The sequence below is a fragment of the Camelus ferus genome, chromosome 29 (assembly GCF_009834535.1).
Source record: "Camelus ferus isolate YT-003-E chromosome 29, BCGSAC_Cfer_1.0, whole genome shotgun sequence".
NCBI lineage: Eukaryota > Metazoa > Chordata > Mammalia > Artiodactyla > Camelidae > Camelus > Camelus ferus.
In genome coordinates this window covers 27984541-28001049 of record NC_045724.1, presented here as the reverse complement: position 1 = coordinate 28001049, position 16509 = coordinate 27984541, and the positions used below count along the sequence as shown (strand labels likewise).

The window sequence follows — 16509 nt, the reverse complement described above, 5'->3', positions numbered from 1 at the left end:
ACCTGTGTGTTTTACTCTTTCCCGTCCTGTTGTGAATGGTGCCGTTTTCTGGACTTCGCTTCCACGCTCGCAGGCTCGGCTGGGTGTGCCGACCCTGTGCCGGCAGCTTGCCCCGGTGTGGGGTCGCAGTCTCCGTGATGGGGCCTGTGTATTGTCTGTGCAGCCATGTGTTCTGCACGTGGATGTGGCTTCCCTTTGGTCTTTTCAGTCTGGACCCCTTTTGTTCCACTTTCTTGCCTGGCTGCCTGGCCAGACCCTCCCCGGACAGCAGCAGCAGCCTTGTCGCGCTCTGGCCTTCAGAGTTCGTTTCCGTCTGTGACGTTGAGTGTGGTGTTGGCTGTGCGTCTTTACTGGCCTGCCTTCCTCATATCCTGAGTGTTTTTAATCCTCCGAAGCCTCAGGCTGCTTGTGTCAGGTTTAAATTTTTTTCAATTTTTAAAGTTTTTATTTTGTCGTTGAAGTATAGTTGATACTGTAGTATTGGGTCGGTCTCTGATGTACCGCATCGTGAGTATTTTTAAAGTTATACTCCACTTAAAGTTTTTTTTTCACAAAATAATAGCTGTATTTCTTGTGTTGTACAGTGCACCCTTGTTGCTCATTTGCTTTATGCGTAGACGCTTGTGTCTCTGAGGTGCTTAGCAATTGACCCTGATTATTTTGGACAAGTGCCAGAGTGGAGGTGGATGGTAGGGGAGTAGGTGGTCCTCAGTGGGTGAGTTCCGAGGTCAGAGAAGTGGAGACCCCGTGAGTGAGGTTTCCCAGGGACCTGCCAGGCAGGCCACGTGATGGCAGTTACGTGGGGACGCAGCCCTCCTTTCAGCCCCCTCGGTGGGAGATGGACTTAGCACAGAGTGCCGCGCGCTGGAGAGCAGGGTCTGAGAGCTGAGGTGCCGCCTGCCGCTGACACGGTGGGGGTACTGCCCAGACCTTGAGTGGTGTCGCTGGAGATGGGGGTGCCTTCTGATCTTAACTCACCTCGAAGGAACTGGTAACTCTGTTCACAGTGTAGCTGTCTTAACATAAGATCTACTTCTGATGATCAAAGCTCACTGCATGTTAACTGTCAAACACGAAACCCACCACAGAAAAATGACACAAGCTTTTTAGGGAACAGCTGTTAAAGAAGGAATATTTCCCCTAACTGTCATATGAACTTGTAGTTTTCTAATGTTCATTTCTGTAAAAGAAGAACCTGGCTGTGAATTTTTAAAAGCACTTGTTAGTAAAATATGTATAGTAAATTGGTGGCAAAGGACTTTAAACTTGGTGGTTAATTTTGCTCTTTTCCCCCTTTTCAGGTGGACGCACGGAGCATACCAGTGTTAGCAAAATGGCAAAACTCATATAGCATTAAAGTTGTACTTCAAGAGCTAAGACGTCTCATGATGTCCAAGGAAAATATGAAGCTTCCACAACCACCAGAAGGACAGACGTACAACAATTAATTCTTGTGGATCTCAAACTTGTCTTAAATCAGCAGCCTCTACTCATGTTAATGTCTTGATCGAATATCACAATGCAGAACACCCACACATTAAGTCAGACAGTTCCAGCTGGCGACCACGACCTGGACGTTTGTAGGAATGTATCTAACATGTGTACACCCGTTATGTTTTCAGGCACAGGAGGAAGACACAGCACACTTTCTGTCTTGTTCAGGCTCTGTCATTCAAGCGTAGGCCTGGAGCGCTCAGAGTAGGACTCAGGTGAGAGCCTGGCAGGCAGTGTCCAAGCTGTGGCAGCGCGTGCTTCTGAGAGTGGAGGTCTCGGGAAGGAGGACCCCAGGTGGCGTGCTTTGTCCATCTTGCTTAGTGAGAAAGCTTCCGTTGAAACTGTCTGAAGTAGCAGGACAATGAATGTTGTCCCAGACTGTGTTAAGTTTTGAAGCGGTGTGGGTGCTGACTACTAGTAGTATCAGAAATATGTTCAGGTTTGTTTTGATACCTGTATTTATAATAAAAACATGTCGTGGGGGAGGTGGATGAATTTCTGTTACAAGCTGTTCCCCTGTGCTCCATGTAACAGACGCGGTAAATACTTGTTTACAGTCTTTGTCGGGCGAACCATGCATTTGCGTTTAAGTAAAATCAACGAAAAGGAAATAAGTGTATGGATATGTGATTCTGAGATTACAGTTAGTCTTAAATTGTAAATAAAATGTGGAACGTGTCATCAGAAACCGCGCTGTTCCTGTTACATTGATGTGTGTACAGCACCTCCCAGGGTAGCAGAAATTGGAGTTCCCGCAGCTTTTCATCTATGCACACCTTCGTTATTTATCTCAGACTGTTTACTTCTGTGAATTGGGGTTTGCAGAGCATTTCAGAGGACAGATTACTTTGTCTTCTTGTTTAGAGAAGGGGGAGTCCCAGGTATTACGGTTTGAATTTGATTTCACCAGAAATATTATTAAAAAGATGTTTGAGTTCCAGCAGTTCTTACAGAATCACAGATTGTGGATTATCCAAATGTACGTTCTGTTTTTCTGCATAACGTCTCCCTCCAGCGCTCTCCCTGCCGACTGGGGTTAATTCTGTCCACCCGCTTTTCCTCCACGTTGGCAGGTACGTAGTCCACCTGCTCTGCTTTTACCAAAGTGACTCGAGGCTTTTGGTCCGTGTTTTCCTCTCAGAGCACTTGGGTGTACTGCTTTGTTGAAATACTTTTTTCTTATGAATTCACTGAAAGGTGGTCGAGTAACAGGGACAGACTTCTCAAACACACCGTGACATGCTTTTATCAAGTGCGTTCATAGTTAAGGCTCTGAGCTGCTTTTTCTTGGCCAGTGATACCTTCAAGTCGGCAACGTTCTGTCTAAACTTACTGATCTCAACATGGCTTTAATTATCAGAGATGTTAGAAGTGACACATAGAGAATATATACGTTAAATTAATGCATGTCTGCTTTATTAAAATAGGTTTGAAATGAACTATTACCTTGGCAAACATTCTTAAAAATTTTAAATGGTTGAATGTTAAGTTGAATTACACCGACATCAAATGTAAGAGTCTGGTGGTCGCTGATGAACTAAGTCAGTCTCTAGTACCTTCTCCGCTTTGAAACCGTGTCTTGTCCCACGTGGGCGCTGACCGCCGTGTGGAAGCTGCCACGTGGCTTCTGGGCTGGGGGCCCGGGGCTGGTCCTCCCATCCTGCCTCCTTTCCCCGTGCCCGCTGCTGTGAGGGCTTCCCCCCGCGTATGCTGGTTGAGTCGAGCCCAGGAGGCGTTGTCCTCCTCTGGGGACTGTGGGTCTCGCAGACGTCTGCGTGCCCGGAGCCAGTGCCCAGGGCGGAGCCTGCCGCGCCGGCAGTCAGGACACGCTTGGCAGCCTGGGTCGTGCTGGTCGGTTACAGGAGGAGCTTCTGGGAAGCCGCTCTTAATGACACTAGCTTTTCTAAGACAGCAGTTTTGAAGCAGTTTTTCCTTTGTTTTGTATAGTGGCTAAGGTTGTAGGCGTGGGTGGTATTAACTTAAATGAACTGTGAAAATGGCTTTTGAAATTTGTTTGAGAGGTCCAGGCAGGTAGGACTCTAGGAGATAACCCTGTGTTAATAAAGGTCATGGAGGTAAACCACTTGTCCTGCTGGGTCAGTGCTGTGCTTCGCTGGTTTTAATTACTGATTTTCAGAATTGCTCATTTGAAAAAATATTGTTACTATTTTAAAGTGATGGTGTTTGTTGTTCTAGGTTTATATGTGACTTTTCAGGATTTTGGAACTTAAACATTTGTAAGGAGAGTTGATGGTATTTGAGTCTTTTGGGTGTAAAATAGAACAAAATTTATAATTTTTTTTACTTTTTTTTATTGAGTTATAGTCATTTTACAATGTTGTATCAAACAAAATTTGTAATTTTAAATTGTCTTTTGAAAAGAATTTATCACACTTCAAATTTGAGTAAGTGCTTGGAATGTGATTTAATTTGATTTGCACATGGTTTATTGGTCTGGATTACTTAATACCAATTTGTTGATTTAAATACTTTCCACTAAGTATGTATTATTACTGATAAATACGTATGAAATTTATATTGTTTTGAAAATTTAGAGGACGCGCTGGAGAATATTCATGCATTTTCCTTAATAGATTTGGTGTGTCATGGCTTTGGGTAGTTCTGGAAGGTGCATCATGAAATTGTAGACTTTGGTCAAAACTATGTTAGCTCTTTTAATGAGCACATGACTATGTTCTTAGGTACGTTGTGAAGAATGTGAGTGCTAGTGGTAAAGTCTTGTATCATGAATAATAGGATTTGGGGTTATGTAAGGGGTTGCCCCCCAGGATTCCCCCAGGATCCAAAAGACACTGCTTTCACTCTTCTTGTAAGTATCAGTGTGATTTTCCAATACCAACTTGATTGGCTTTTGGTTATTTTCACAAAAAGGGTCCAACTCCTAAGGTTTTTGGAAAGTGTGTATATTTTGTGTATAAAATAGAAACATTATGAAAAGCAGTGGCTTTGGGGTGTTACAGACTTGGACAGGAGTGTTAGCAGTTAATTCCCACCCAGCACTGTGTTTAGTAAAAGTCAGGAAATGCATGCAGATAGATGATCTTTTATGCTAAAACTAATAGGCCTCATTGGAGTCACTAAACAGCAGGTGGGAATCTTGCCATAGGTCGTGCTGAAGATGCTGGTTATTTACAGAGTAGAGCGGGGCACTGACAAAGGTTCACCGTGAGCGTTTTCTGAAGAGAAAATTAATGGAGGTTTTTGATGACACAGAAAATAAGTGATAAGTCAAAACCATCATTTTGTGAAGTTAAGGGAGTTTAAGGAACTCGTGGAGTGAGTACATGATTGAAAAAATGACTGGATGTGAAGAGGTTGCCTATGGTGTTCACATCTGTAGTGGGACATTCTCACCTAAAAAAATTCCCAAAGGTCTGCTCCATTTCATTTTTACTTGTAAAACATCAACATGAGACTTTTCCTGCAAGTTCATTCATGAAATCAGTGATAAAAGCCAGAGAGCTCGGTTTCCTGACCCTGTCCAGTGAGTAGCTGACCAAATGCCACGTGAGGTCGGGCGGTGACCCCTTTGCTCCACGTGTAGACTCACCGTGTCATTCTTTTGTCTTCTCCTTGTTCGGGGACAAGCAGCTACTTCCCTTTGTCTGAGATTCTGGCAACCAAAAGATTGCACAAAATGAAGTTAATACTACACCTTCAGAGGAGGACTGGGAGCTGGCATCGAGAAGCCGGCGGTAGTGAGGGTCCTGGGTCAGTAAAGCAGCAAATCCTTGAGCTGATGGAGAGTGGCAGCTTCCCTCGCCCAGTGTGGTGGCCGCGCGGTGGGAGTGCTGCTCGGAGACGACGGGCAGTGTCTCTTCTTCTTTCCTCTAACCCAGCGGGAGAACAGGCTTTTAACAATAGGTAACTTCACAGAGTAGTCTGGGAAATGTGCAGTGTAATGAAAAGAGATTTTGACAGGACACCCTCGTTAAAATGTAGTAAATCTAGTCGCAATACTTAATGCCGTGTTTTGGGGTCCAAGGACTCATCCTTCTGCGATCAGCAAGCATGGTGATTGCGGATGCTTTATTACACAGAGGTGCGGCTTTACAGCCTTGGTGGTTTGTCAGCCCTTGGTTTGAGGGGAAAAAGTAGGTCTTCCTCACAGCTGACACCTGACAAAGAGGAACGTATTGCCTCCTGCTCTCCAGCCACGTTGTCTGAGTAAGCCCTGGTTGTCAGGTGTCCAGGCTGCAGCCACTCTTGTGAATTGTCTTTTGTGCCGCTGTGATTAAACCTGGATAAATGTAATGGCTGTGTGGTCAAATTTAAAGTGGACGATAAGCTTAAAAAATTAATTTTAATACTCAAGTGAAGATAATTGAGTTCACAAGAAAAGCAAACTCTAACTGCCTGGATGTCCTGATCTTGAGTAACGTATAGACTTCTTTAAGGAGAAAAATAATTCTTTTGGACTCAGTATTGTCTTGAATTATTTTTGTTGAAATATTGTTTACTTCATAGAACTCTGTTAATGCAAATGTATAAGCTTCTTAGTCCTTATAAAATTATAAAACAAGTTAACACAATTGCACAGTAATTAAACTAAAATAATTTAATATTGAGAATGTTTTATTGAATTAATCTCTGCTTGAAATGTAAATATTGTCTCTTCTTAGCTTTTTTGTTGTTGTTGTTACTGACTATACTGTGGTGTGCTGCTGGACCGAAAATTTTTCTTACCTTTTTTCTCTTGCCAGACTGCTACAAGAAATCTTTGCTGTGTTATCTGACCTTCATTTGGTGTGAGTGCAGTTCTGCGTTGAGCCCACCTCTGTTCTGTTAACCAGAGAACTAAGACTCCTGAGTGTTGTGCTTCCACTTTGAGACCACTTTGTCTTAAACCCTTGATTCTGAAGGATTAGTGGCGTTCACTTTGCTGCGGTTGTAGCCCTGTACAGGAACGAAATGGTCTGTGGTTGGTGATATTAATAACGTTTTAAATCTGGTGACACATTTAATCAGTGGTATCTTAAGGCTTAGTGGGGTGGGTCCTCAGGCTTGGTGGTTAGAGGTGCTGAATGCGGTTACTGTCTACCAAGTGGCCCTCCTCTGCTTGCAGCTGCCCATCCCCCCCGGTGACCCCTCACCTGTGACCTCTGCATTTCCCTTTCCGTCAGCCTGTGGCCCCCTCTGTTCTTACGACCAGCCTGTCCTGTTCCTGCTGTGCGGGGCCTTCCTTTCAGCCCTTCCCCACCATCCCGTCCCGGGTGTGACCCCCTTAGCCTCTCCCTCTGTTGTCAGCCCCAGCCACGAGTTTGGAGGGTACTCCTGAGAGGTGACCGGGACTGTTTGCTGTGCAGAGACTCCCCGTACTGTGCCCTCTGGCCACCACTTGTTTCCTCTGCTCCCTTTTCCACACTCTGATCTGCAGGTCTGTCCCTCACCCTCGACACAGGGTCCTGGCTTTACTGGCCTCTGAGAGTTGACGTCCAGGCCACCCAGTGGGGTGGTGGTGACCATCACAGTAATAAAGCTGTTATATTATTTATAAATGTATTCTGATAATTTAATTATATTCTTTGAATTTTTAAAAATATCTGCAAAGTATATTTTTTGAAACTAAAAATCAAAAATTGGATGTTTCTTTATTTGAGCTATTTAAGATTATTAGAAATACCATTTTTGGAAAACAATGTATTTGGCTACAAAGAAATGTTAGAATCATTTGTTTGGGTTAAGAATTATTGAAACTATGACTGCCAGAAACTAGGTAGCTTTTTATGTGACACAGACTACTGATTTCTGTTGAGCAGACAGATTGAGATGTGTTTTCCAGGATGTGTCTCCCTGTGTTAAGTCCTTGTGAACGGCTGCTGACTTAGGATCGAGCATACACAGTACTGTGGCGGCTGCAGGTTGGTGTCGGGTGTGATCAGCTCTTGGTTATCATGGGGACGGCCATGCCTGGGGACCTCCTCTGGCTCCCCTCCCTGACAGCCCCCAAGCCGGTACAGCGGGCTCTGAGACAGACAGGATGGAGGAGGGGTCCACGAGGGGCAGTGAGGGGGCTGGTGCCAGTCCCGGGGCTCTGCCTGGTCGCTCTGGGCCACTTCGCCGTACACCCACCCCTCCCTCCCTCCCTTCTGAAGAGGCCCTGTAGAGTGTGGTTTCATGAACTGTTGCGAATGGTTTTTAGTCACAGTCTGATGCAGAATGATGAGTAAACAGCAGCGTTTACAAATACAACCCTAAGAACATTCCGTCTTAAATTACGTTAAGACACGCGTCTGCACCAGGCCCACACTCCTGGCTGAAGGGTGGGCTGACTCTGCAAGAGGCTACGTGAGCTTGTGTGGGCCACGTTAGCGCTGGCGCACCCCAGGCCAAGTTGACTTCTGTGGGTGGGTGAAGCCAGACAGGTGGGCTTCTGGGGGCCCGCGAGTCCTGTGTGCCTGGCACACCGCCCTTCCCCGCCCCACCTGGGGCAGAGGCCCTGCTGGAGGCTCCAGCGACAGGTCTTTAGGGTGAAGTCCCTTGGAGAGGGGTAACTTGTACTGCAAAAGAAAGCTACAAAGCTTGTGTTTATTTCAACGACATCACAGTGTAAAACCTCACACGTGCAGCCTGTGTGGGGTTAATGTGTGCTGAGGAACGTGCTAAGCTGGGGAAGGAGACGACATGTGCAGTTTGGCCCCACCCCCACCCCCACCGAGCTTTCTCTCCTGAGTGTAGTCACAGTGAAGTCACCTGAGTTCTGATCCCGCCACCCACAGAGTACATCTGCAGTAGGGGTTTCCAGTCTTGGTAAATGTCTGTGTGGTGCTTACAGGAGAATCTTCCTCACCCTTGCCTTCTGGACAGATGGGGACCTCAGTAAATGTTCATCCAATTGGTTTTTGTCTGTCAGAGTTAAAATGTGGGTTAAGTTAACAATATTTGCTGATAACTCCCCTGCTGAGTTCTCAACGACTGGTTCTGAATACTGATCTCACCACTGACAGTTGTGAGATTTTGGTCACTTGGCTTCATTTGGTTAGTTGTCATTCACTCATAAACTTGGTAGAAGTGTATGAGGTCCCTGCAGGCCACCAGGAGTGTGTTCTCACAGGTCCCCCGCCGGGGCTTAGACGAAGGCAGGTGGCGGCGCTCCGGGAGCGCCTGCCCTCCTGGGACTAAGTTTCTGAGGCTCTGGAACAGCTACAAGTGTGTGGCGTGTCTGTTACATGGAAGGTCAGCCGCACCTAAGTATTGCTTTGCTCCTCCTCCTGGTGTTTGGTGACCTTTAATTATTGAAGAATTTCACTGTCATTAACAAAAAAAATCTGTGAGGCTCGGCCAGCCCGCGTATTCTCCTGTGGGAGAGGAGACTGGAGTTGGCTCTCCAGCTCTGTGATTTCTGGCCGTTCACCGTGTCCTGAGTGGCACTGAGTGCTTCGTGGTGCTGCTGGTCCCGTGGGGCACGGAAGGGCCGTGTCCCTGGCGTGCGTGGACGCTGTGTCCTTAGAAAGGGCTCAGTTCAGGGGGCAGACCGGTGCGGCTCAGACTCCAGGGTGGCCCAGATGTGAAGCCAGTAGGTGTGGGGCGGGCCCTGGGACTCTGTCTAGCCAGCCCTCGTGCTGCTCCTGGTTGTGGCCACACTTGGAGTGAAGGAGCAGTGTTTGGGGGTGGTGATGGGAGTGTACCTGTCGTGAAGCACGCTGTTGAGTGGGGGGCTCAGAGTGTGTTTCTGGTGTGTGGGCTCATCGGCGTCCTGCCCTGTGCAGAGTGGCCCGTGCAAGCCCACACCCTCTTCCCACATTCTCCCTTCTGCCCCCTTATCCTGCCCTATTTTTGAGATCCACCGTCAGCGTGTGTATGTGCATGTTTGCGCATGCGTGTGTGGAGGGGTCACTCCACCCCAGCTCCCACCGCTAAGGTTGCCATGTCAGGAAGGTTCCTTCCCTTCCGGATGTCCCCGTGTAAGCGCTGCCCTCCGCTCGGCGGTGCAGACGGCGGGGCGCCCACGTGGTGTGTTTGCAGAACCCCGCTGATTGGACAGGCTTTCTGAGCACGCCTCACAGGCTCCAGACCTTCACCCCGTCAGTCATGGTTCTCTCTCCTCCTCGCCGCTGTCCCAAGCTCGTGCAGAACAAGTGAGGTTTCTTTCAGGCAGGTTTTATACCCCAGACGGTCCTCTGGTCTGTTAAAGCCAAGTTCAGATCTTACCTCCTCAGTTAATTCACTCTCACACTAACGTCTTCCTCCCCGGTGTCTTCCTGGTGGGACAGCCACGGGACCCGAGCGTGTGCTGCCCCGTCACGCCCGGCCGCCCAGGGTTGGGGTGACCGCCACGCCAGGGCCCAGGGTGAGAAGCCACCTGTGGGGTGCACGGTGGGGAGGGCTGAGCCTGTCCCTGCCGCAGCCAGCGAGGGGTTGGGGTTTTCTTCACCTCAGTGTATTTCTTTTTAAAAAAAAAATTTCTTGGGGGGGATTAAATGTTTTTAAATGACCAAGGCAAATCAGTATGTACTAGTACGAATAGATACCTGGCAGATATTTGTAATTTACTGTGTAGTCAAGTGTGACTGTGAGGTTGTCTGCAGTGTTGGCTACTAAACGGTTTGTTTTCATTCCCTTTTCTCTAGTTTGAACTTCACGTATGTTTGGGTTTGAGTAGAAAGCCTTTTAAGGCATCTCAAGCACCACAGACGTTTCTCTTTCTGAAGTTACATTGTTATTTTATCTGAGACCTTTGTTTCTTTGGGTGAATAAGACTGTTCTATAATTTTGAGACCCTTTTTTTGGAAAAAAATTCCTTATGTAATAATGATGGCTCTAAATAAGAGCTTGTCACTGAATTTCAAGATGTGTTACTGGACAAGGGAGCAGTGGGCTGCTTGTCCAGAACCAGCTGTGTCAGGGTGAATCCTGCAGGAGTCAAAGATGGGCCACTTGTGAGTTAAAGAATGTGTTCATCCTGAGAATTACGCCTGTTGTTACCAAATATGCTTGTTTTCTGAACTGCCTCTAAGAGAAGAGTAAAGGTACAAATAAAAACCCCATGATGACTTCAGAACTTTGGCGTCAGCTCTGTTTCTAAATATTTATGTTTGGCCTGGATTGAAATAGTAATGAGTCATGAATAACCTGAAACAGGTTTTGGAAAGTGATATGGTGGACGATGGCCGTCTGCCTCTTTCCTTTAGTCTGAGGAGTGGGGCCTGTTCTCCCCTCTGGGGGTAGACGTGGGACATCCGAGGGAGAGGAGGTTCCGTGGGCCGTGGTCCCCACCGAGGGTGAGGAGGAGGCCCGACATGAGCCGTGGACAGAGACAGTGAGGGTGGCCTGGCCGGCCCCCTCCGCGCTTTCCCTGGTCGTGGGAGGGTCCCTGTGCCTGTACTGACCAGAACAGTGAGTGCACTGTGAGCTGGGCCAGGTGTTGGTGTTCGTTCAGGCACTCGCTTACGTGGGTGCTGACACATGGCTCACGGGCCCACCGCAAGTACAGACTTGACTCTCAGAGGAGCCCGGGAGAGGCTGGACCAACGTGGGACTCGTAGGGGAGGCCAGTCCACCTTTGAACTAACTTGGTATGAAACGCTGCCGGACAGGGCTCAGTGGGACCCTCTCCCGTGCCCCGGGTGGTGCTCCCGGGGTGGAAGCCCTTTGCACAAAGCTGTGGGGCTGCTGTGTGCCACCCCAGCCTGGGAGCACAGGACTGGCAGCCAGGAGGGCCGGGAGATGAGGTTCCACTGGACCGGCCAGCCTTGTTAAAGTCGAGACGTAAATTACGCACCCTAAAACTCACCTTTTAAACTGAGCTTGGAGGATTGTGCAAACATCAGCACTGTCTAATTCCAGAACATTCCAGAATGATGGGTGTTTGGGCTGGTTCCATGTTTGGCTGTGATAAGCAATGCTGTTACAAACATTTGCATGCGAGTTTTACAAGCATGCGTGTTACCCAGGAGTGGAACTGCTGAGTCTTCAGGTAACCATGTTTGATCCTTGAGGAGCTGCCTCCTGTTTTCCAGAGTGGCTGCACCATTTTACATCCCTCCAGCAGTGTTCTCCACATCCTTGCAAGCACTGTTGTTTTGTCTTTGATTCCAGCCATCTCCGTGGGTACCCGAGTGGCTGTGATGGGCACCCTGCCTGCCAGGGCCGGGGGTGCAGCAAGAGCTGGCTTTCAGAGACGAAACTGCTGTCAGAGGCGAGGCCTTGCTCGCAGTGCAGGATTCTCCCGGATGGACGTGCCGTACGGGTCAGTGTCCTCTCTGATGCCACAGGGGTTGCGAGGGCCGGCTGGCTGGGCCGCCCCAGGGGCTCGAGTGGGGAAGCCCTTCCTAGAGGCTGCAGACCAAGGTGAGGGGACCAGGTGCTTGGGTCCCTGCTCCAGCGGCCGCAGCTTGTGGGCGGCGCTCGGCGGAGACCTGACGGCAGGAGAGCTGGGCACAGCAGCGGCTGGCCGCCTGTCCCGAGTAGGTGTCGTCTGAGCTGTCGGCGGCCCTAGACGCCCTTTCTCTCGCGAGTTTCGATCGCTTTTCCATTGCCGCCGCAGCCACAGCTGGCGCCCTTGTTCTCTCCGTGCTCGGTGCTTGCCGCGCTCTGCGCGGTGGTTTGCCCTCTGTGTTGGGTGGGCTGCCATTCACCCTCGGTGGCTTTTAAAGATAAACTGGCGGGAAGTAAGGGGCTGAGGCGTTTCCGTCTTTCGCCTTAGTTCTTAAAAGACAGTTTGGCTGCGCGTTAAGTTCTGGGCGCTTCGTTTTTCCTGGCGCAGCCCCTTGGACGCGCCCCTTCTTGCGCGGACCGTTGGTGGAGAGGCCGGGGGGCCGCCGCGTCGGTTCCCTGTGGCCCCCACTTGAAGGGATGCAGACCTTTTATCTCGATGGCCCAGGTGCTTTGGAATATGCCTTGGTGTAGAATGCTTTGTGTCAGTTTTCCCTGGGACAGCGGGGGTCCTCTTCAATCTGTAGATTTGTTTCTTTTATTTCTGGAAAGCTTTTTTTGAATTGTATCTTTAAATATTTAGTTTGTCCTTGGTTTTTGTTTTCCTTTTATGTGTAACTGGGGCTCCCCCTGCCGTTCTTCCATAGCAGTTCCTTCCTTCCTGACCCCCTTAACATCTTTCATTTCTCCCTTTTCTCGGTTCTCTGATTCTGCTCCTCTGTGTGTCTCGCTGGGTCTTGACAATGCATAATATCATTTGTGTTGCTGTCAACTTTGCTTTCATTTTTGTGATTTTTTTTTTCCTTCCAGTTCTTTTCTGAGGTCGGCCAGCTCATTTAAAAAAAAAAGTCTCTTTCTCGTCAAATAGTTCCTGTATAACTTGTATTTCTGCTTTGTAGTGGTTTGAATTTTCTGAATAATATATTGGCAGTTGCTTCAAAAACATGAAAAACTTTAAGATGAAATACTTGTTCATAATTCTCATTTGTTCTGATACAGGACGCATGCTGTAAGTGAAGGTAAACACTACAAGTAGAAAGCATATAATTTCTTGTCTAATGGAGGAGAGAAATGGGATAATAAAAAACAAAAAAAACCCAAAAGAAGGCAAGAAAGGAGGGGGGAGAAATACGGAATAGGTAACAGAAGGAGCTTAGTAAGATGGCAGACCAGTTGTAGAATTATAAGAGACTACTATGAATATGATAATTTAGGTGAAATTAACATAGTTCCAAAAATTGTGGATAAAATTTTAGCAAATAGACTCCACCAGGGGGAGGTATAGCTCAGGGGCAGAGTGCCTGCCTAGCATTCACAGGGTCCTGGGTTCAGTCCCCAGCACCTCCATTACAATGGATAAATCAAAACCTAATTCCTAATTACCTGCCCCCTAAAAAATAATTTAAATTAAAAAAAAATAGAATCCACCAGCGTATAAAAAGGATAGCACAGCATGACCATCCTTGGATTGCAAGTTGGTCTACTGTCTAGAAAGCTGATGTATTTCACAACGTAACAGACTAAAATAGAAACAGTTATTTCAATATGTATAGAAAAAGCATTTCAAAAATTTGACACCTATTCCTTATATAAAACTCAGCAATCTAGGAACTATCTCTACCCAAGGAAGCCAGCATACTTAACGGTAGAAGTCTGAATGTTTTCCCCCGAGGCTGGGAGGAAGTCAGAGATGACACTCTCACCACTTGTGTTCAATGCTGTGTTGGAGGTTCCAGCCAGCACACCAAGGCAAAACAAAAACATAAACACCAACCAAAAATAAAGTCAACAAAAATACAAAGTCATCCAGATTGGAAAGAAGGAAGTAGACCTACCTTTGCTTGCAGAAGACGTCATTGTATAGAAAATCTGATGACATTAATAAAAAATGTGAGAATGGATACATGTGCTATGCAATGTTTAAGGGTACAAGATCAATAACAAAAGGTTGTGTTTCTCTATTTTATGTGTATATTATATATCCAACTGCTGCTAGAAATCATAAATTGACATATTGTTTATAATAAAATCTTAAAATATTGAGGGTACACTGGAAACTACTAAGTATTATTGAGAAGTCTAGATATAAACAGATGCTGTGTTAGTAAGGATCCTTCAGAGAAACAGACGCAGATTGTACACACACAAATGTTTATCACAAGGAATTGCCTCACGTAATCTCTGCGGCCAGAGCCCCAGGTCTGCAGGATGGGTCAGCAAGCAGGAGGCCCCCAGGGGCCTGTGATGTTGCTTTAATCCGGAGGCCGGCAGGCTTGAGATCCAGGATCAGGCGAGCCTTCAGTTTGAGTCTGAAGGCAGGAAAACACCTGTTTCCCAGCTCGATGGCTCACACAGGAGGAATCCTATCTTGGACGAGAATCAGCCTTGTTTTATTCAGCTGATTGGATGAGATGCACCCACATTAGGGAGCAGTCTGCTTTACTTAGTCAGATGTTAACCTCACCCAGAGACTCCTTTACAGACACACCCAGGATAGTGTCTGACCAAGTGTCTGGGCAGCTCATGGCTCCATCATATGTACCATGGTCATGAATCAAAGACTCACTGCTGTCAGCATACTGGTTTTCTGCAAATTGATTTGTGGATTCTACACAGTCCCAGCTGAGACCCCAGTAGGCTTTTTGCATAGAATTTGAGAAGCTAATTTGAAAATTCATGTAGAAATGCAATGGACTTGGAATATTTAAAACAACCTTGAGAAAGAACAAAACTGGAGAACTTAACGATGCCTGAATTCATTGGAATCAATAGACAGATCAGATCAGTGGAGGAGAATGGAGAGTCCAAGATAGACTCAAGAATTGATTTTTGACAAGTGCAAAAGCAATTCACTGGAGGCAGAATAATCTTTTCAACAAATGGTCTGGGACAATTGGATATCGTTATGCAAAACTGCAGCCCATACCTCACACCATATAAAAATGTTAATTCAAAATGGATTATAAACTGAAATGTAAAACCTATTAAACTTTTAGAAGAAAAAAAAGATAAAATACTAAATTTTTGAAGGGGTTAGACAAGGTTTCTTGGATAACAAACCAAAAGCAGTGTTCATAGAACAAAAATTCATAAATTGAACTTAACTGAAATAAAAAACTTCTGTTCTATAGAAGATTCTGTTAGAGAATAAAAAGACCAGCCACAGACTGGAAGAAGATATCTGCAAATCACATACCTAATTATGGTCCTGCAAGGATGTCTCTCTCCTTATCCCTAGACTTGTAAATGTCTCAGGTCACATGGTAAGGGGGAGTCAGGTTGCAGGTGGGATTAAGGTTGCTGATCAGATGACCTTGACATAAGGCTATCCAGGTGGCCCAGTGTGATCACAGGGGGACTTAAACGGGGACAAGGGAGGCAGAGTGCTGTGATGTGAGGAAGGGCCGTGACTGGAGGAGTGTGGTCACCACCAGAAGCTGGAAAAAGTATGAAGATAGATTCTCCCCTAGAGCCTGCAGAAAGCCGTAATTAAGCCCTTCCCAAATTTTAGCCAAACAATGAGACATTTCAGGCTTCTAGCCTACAGAACTGTAAGATAATAAATATGTGTGTTTTAAGCCCCGAGGTTTGTGGTGGTTTGTTTTGACAGCAGTGGGAAACTAAGATACTGATAGAAATCTTTAGTCCCAAAAATATATAGAACTCTCAAAACTTGCCAATAAGAAAACAAACAACCTAGTGAAAAATAGGCAGAAGTGGAAGATACTTCAGTATCAAATAAATACAGACGGCAAAAAAGCCCATGAGAAGATGGTCAACATCATTAGCCATTACAGAAAGGCAAATAAAAGCCAAAGTTAGATACCTCTACACATCTATTGCAATGTCTGAATTATAAAGGATTGACTATACCAAATGTTGGGGCAGACGTAGATAAACTGGAGTTCTCTTATGTTGCTGGTGGGTCTGTAAAATGGTACAACTGCTTCTGAAACTAGCTTGGCAGTTTCTTTAAAGGTTACGTACACATCTGCTGTATGATCTAGCTCTTCCACCTCTGGGCATGTGCTTGTTTTTTTACTGCAGTGTAGTTGATTTACCATGTTGGTTTCTAGTGTATAGCATAGTGATTCAGTTATACACACAAGCATATGTACACACAAGCACACACAACTCCACTGACGGATCTGCAAACATGCGGAGTTAGAAGAGCCAGACAGGAGATCATATACGTGTGGTTTTATTTATGTTAAGTTTTTAAAAATCCAGCAAAACTGACCTGTATTGTTTAAGAATTGATAAAAGAAATGCTCACATATTGAAATGTAGGGAAGTCATGCTGGCTTAAACATGAGTTCACTTGAATTTTAGGCTAACTAAAACAGCCTGTTTGTGGCCCATCAAACGTGCACTATACATCCACTTTAATTATTAAAAGGGGACACTGACCAGAAGTAAAGGTCCGTGATTTAAAAAAAAAATTTTTTTTTAAATAAATGCCAATTCTGGGCCTCCTTCAATGATAAGACCCCCTTCCCAGGGGCCAAGGCCACACTGACTTGCTGTGCACACGCTTGTCTGTTTTTTTTTTAAACTTGAAGAAATGTATGCTCGACTTGCTAATGCTCTTTGTTCTGACAACACGTGAGACTGTGCTGG

At 46.3% G+C, this 16509-nt stretch overlaps 1 protein-coding gene across 3 annotated transcripts in view; it reads left to right on the top strand.

Annotated features, from left to right (window-relative positions):
* The window catches only part of UBE2V2 (ubiquitin conjugating enzyme E2 V2), a 33329-nt gene extending 22813 nt beyond the window's left edge, over positions 1-10516 (top strand). For all 3 annotated transcript variants that reach the window (XM_032470091.1, XM_032470090.1, XM_014552180.2), the window contains one exon: positions 1302-10516. In XM_032470091.1, the coding sequence (XP_032325982.1) occupies positions 1302-1448 (147 nt within the window). In that variant the 3' untranslated portion in view covers positions 1449-10516. The remainder of the gene's footprint in view (positions 1-1301) is intronic.
* Positions 10517-16509: the final 5993 nt, after the last annotated feature.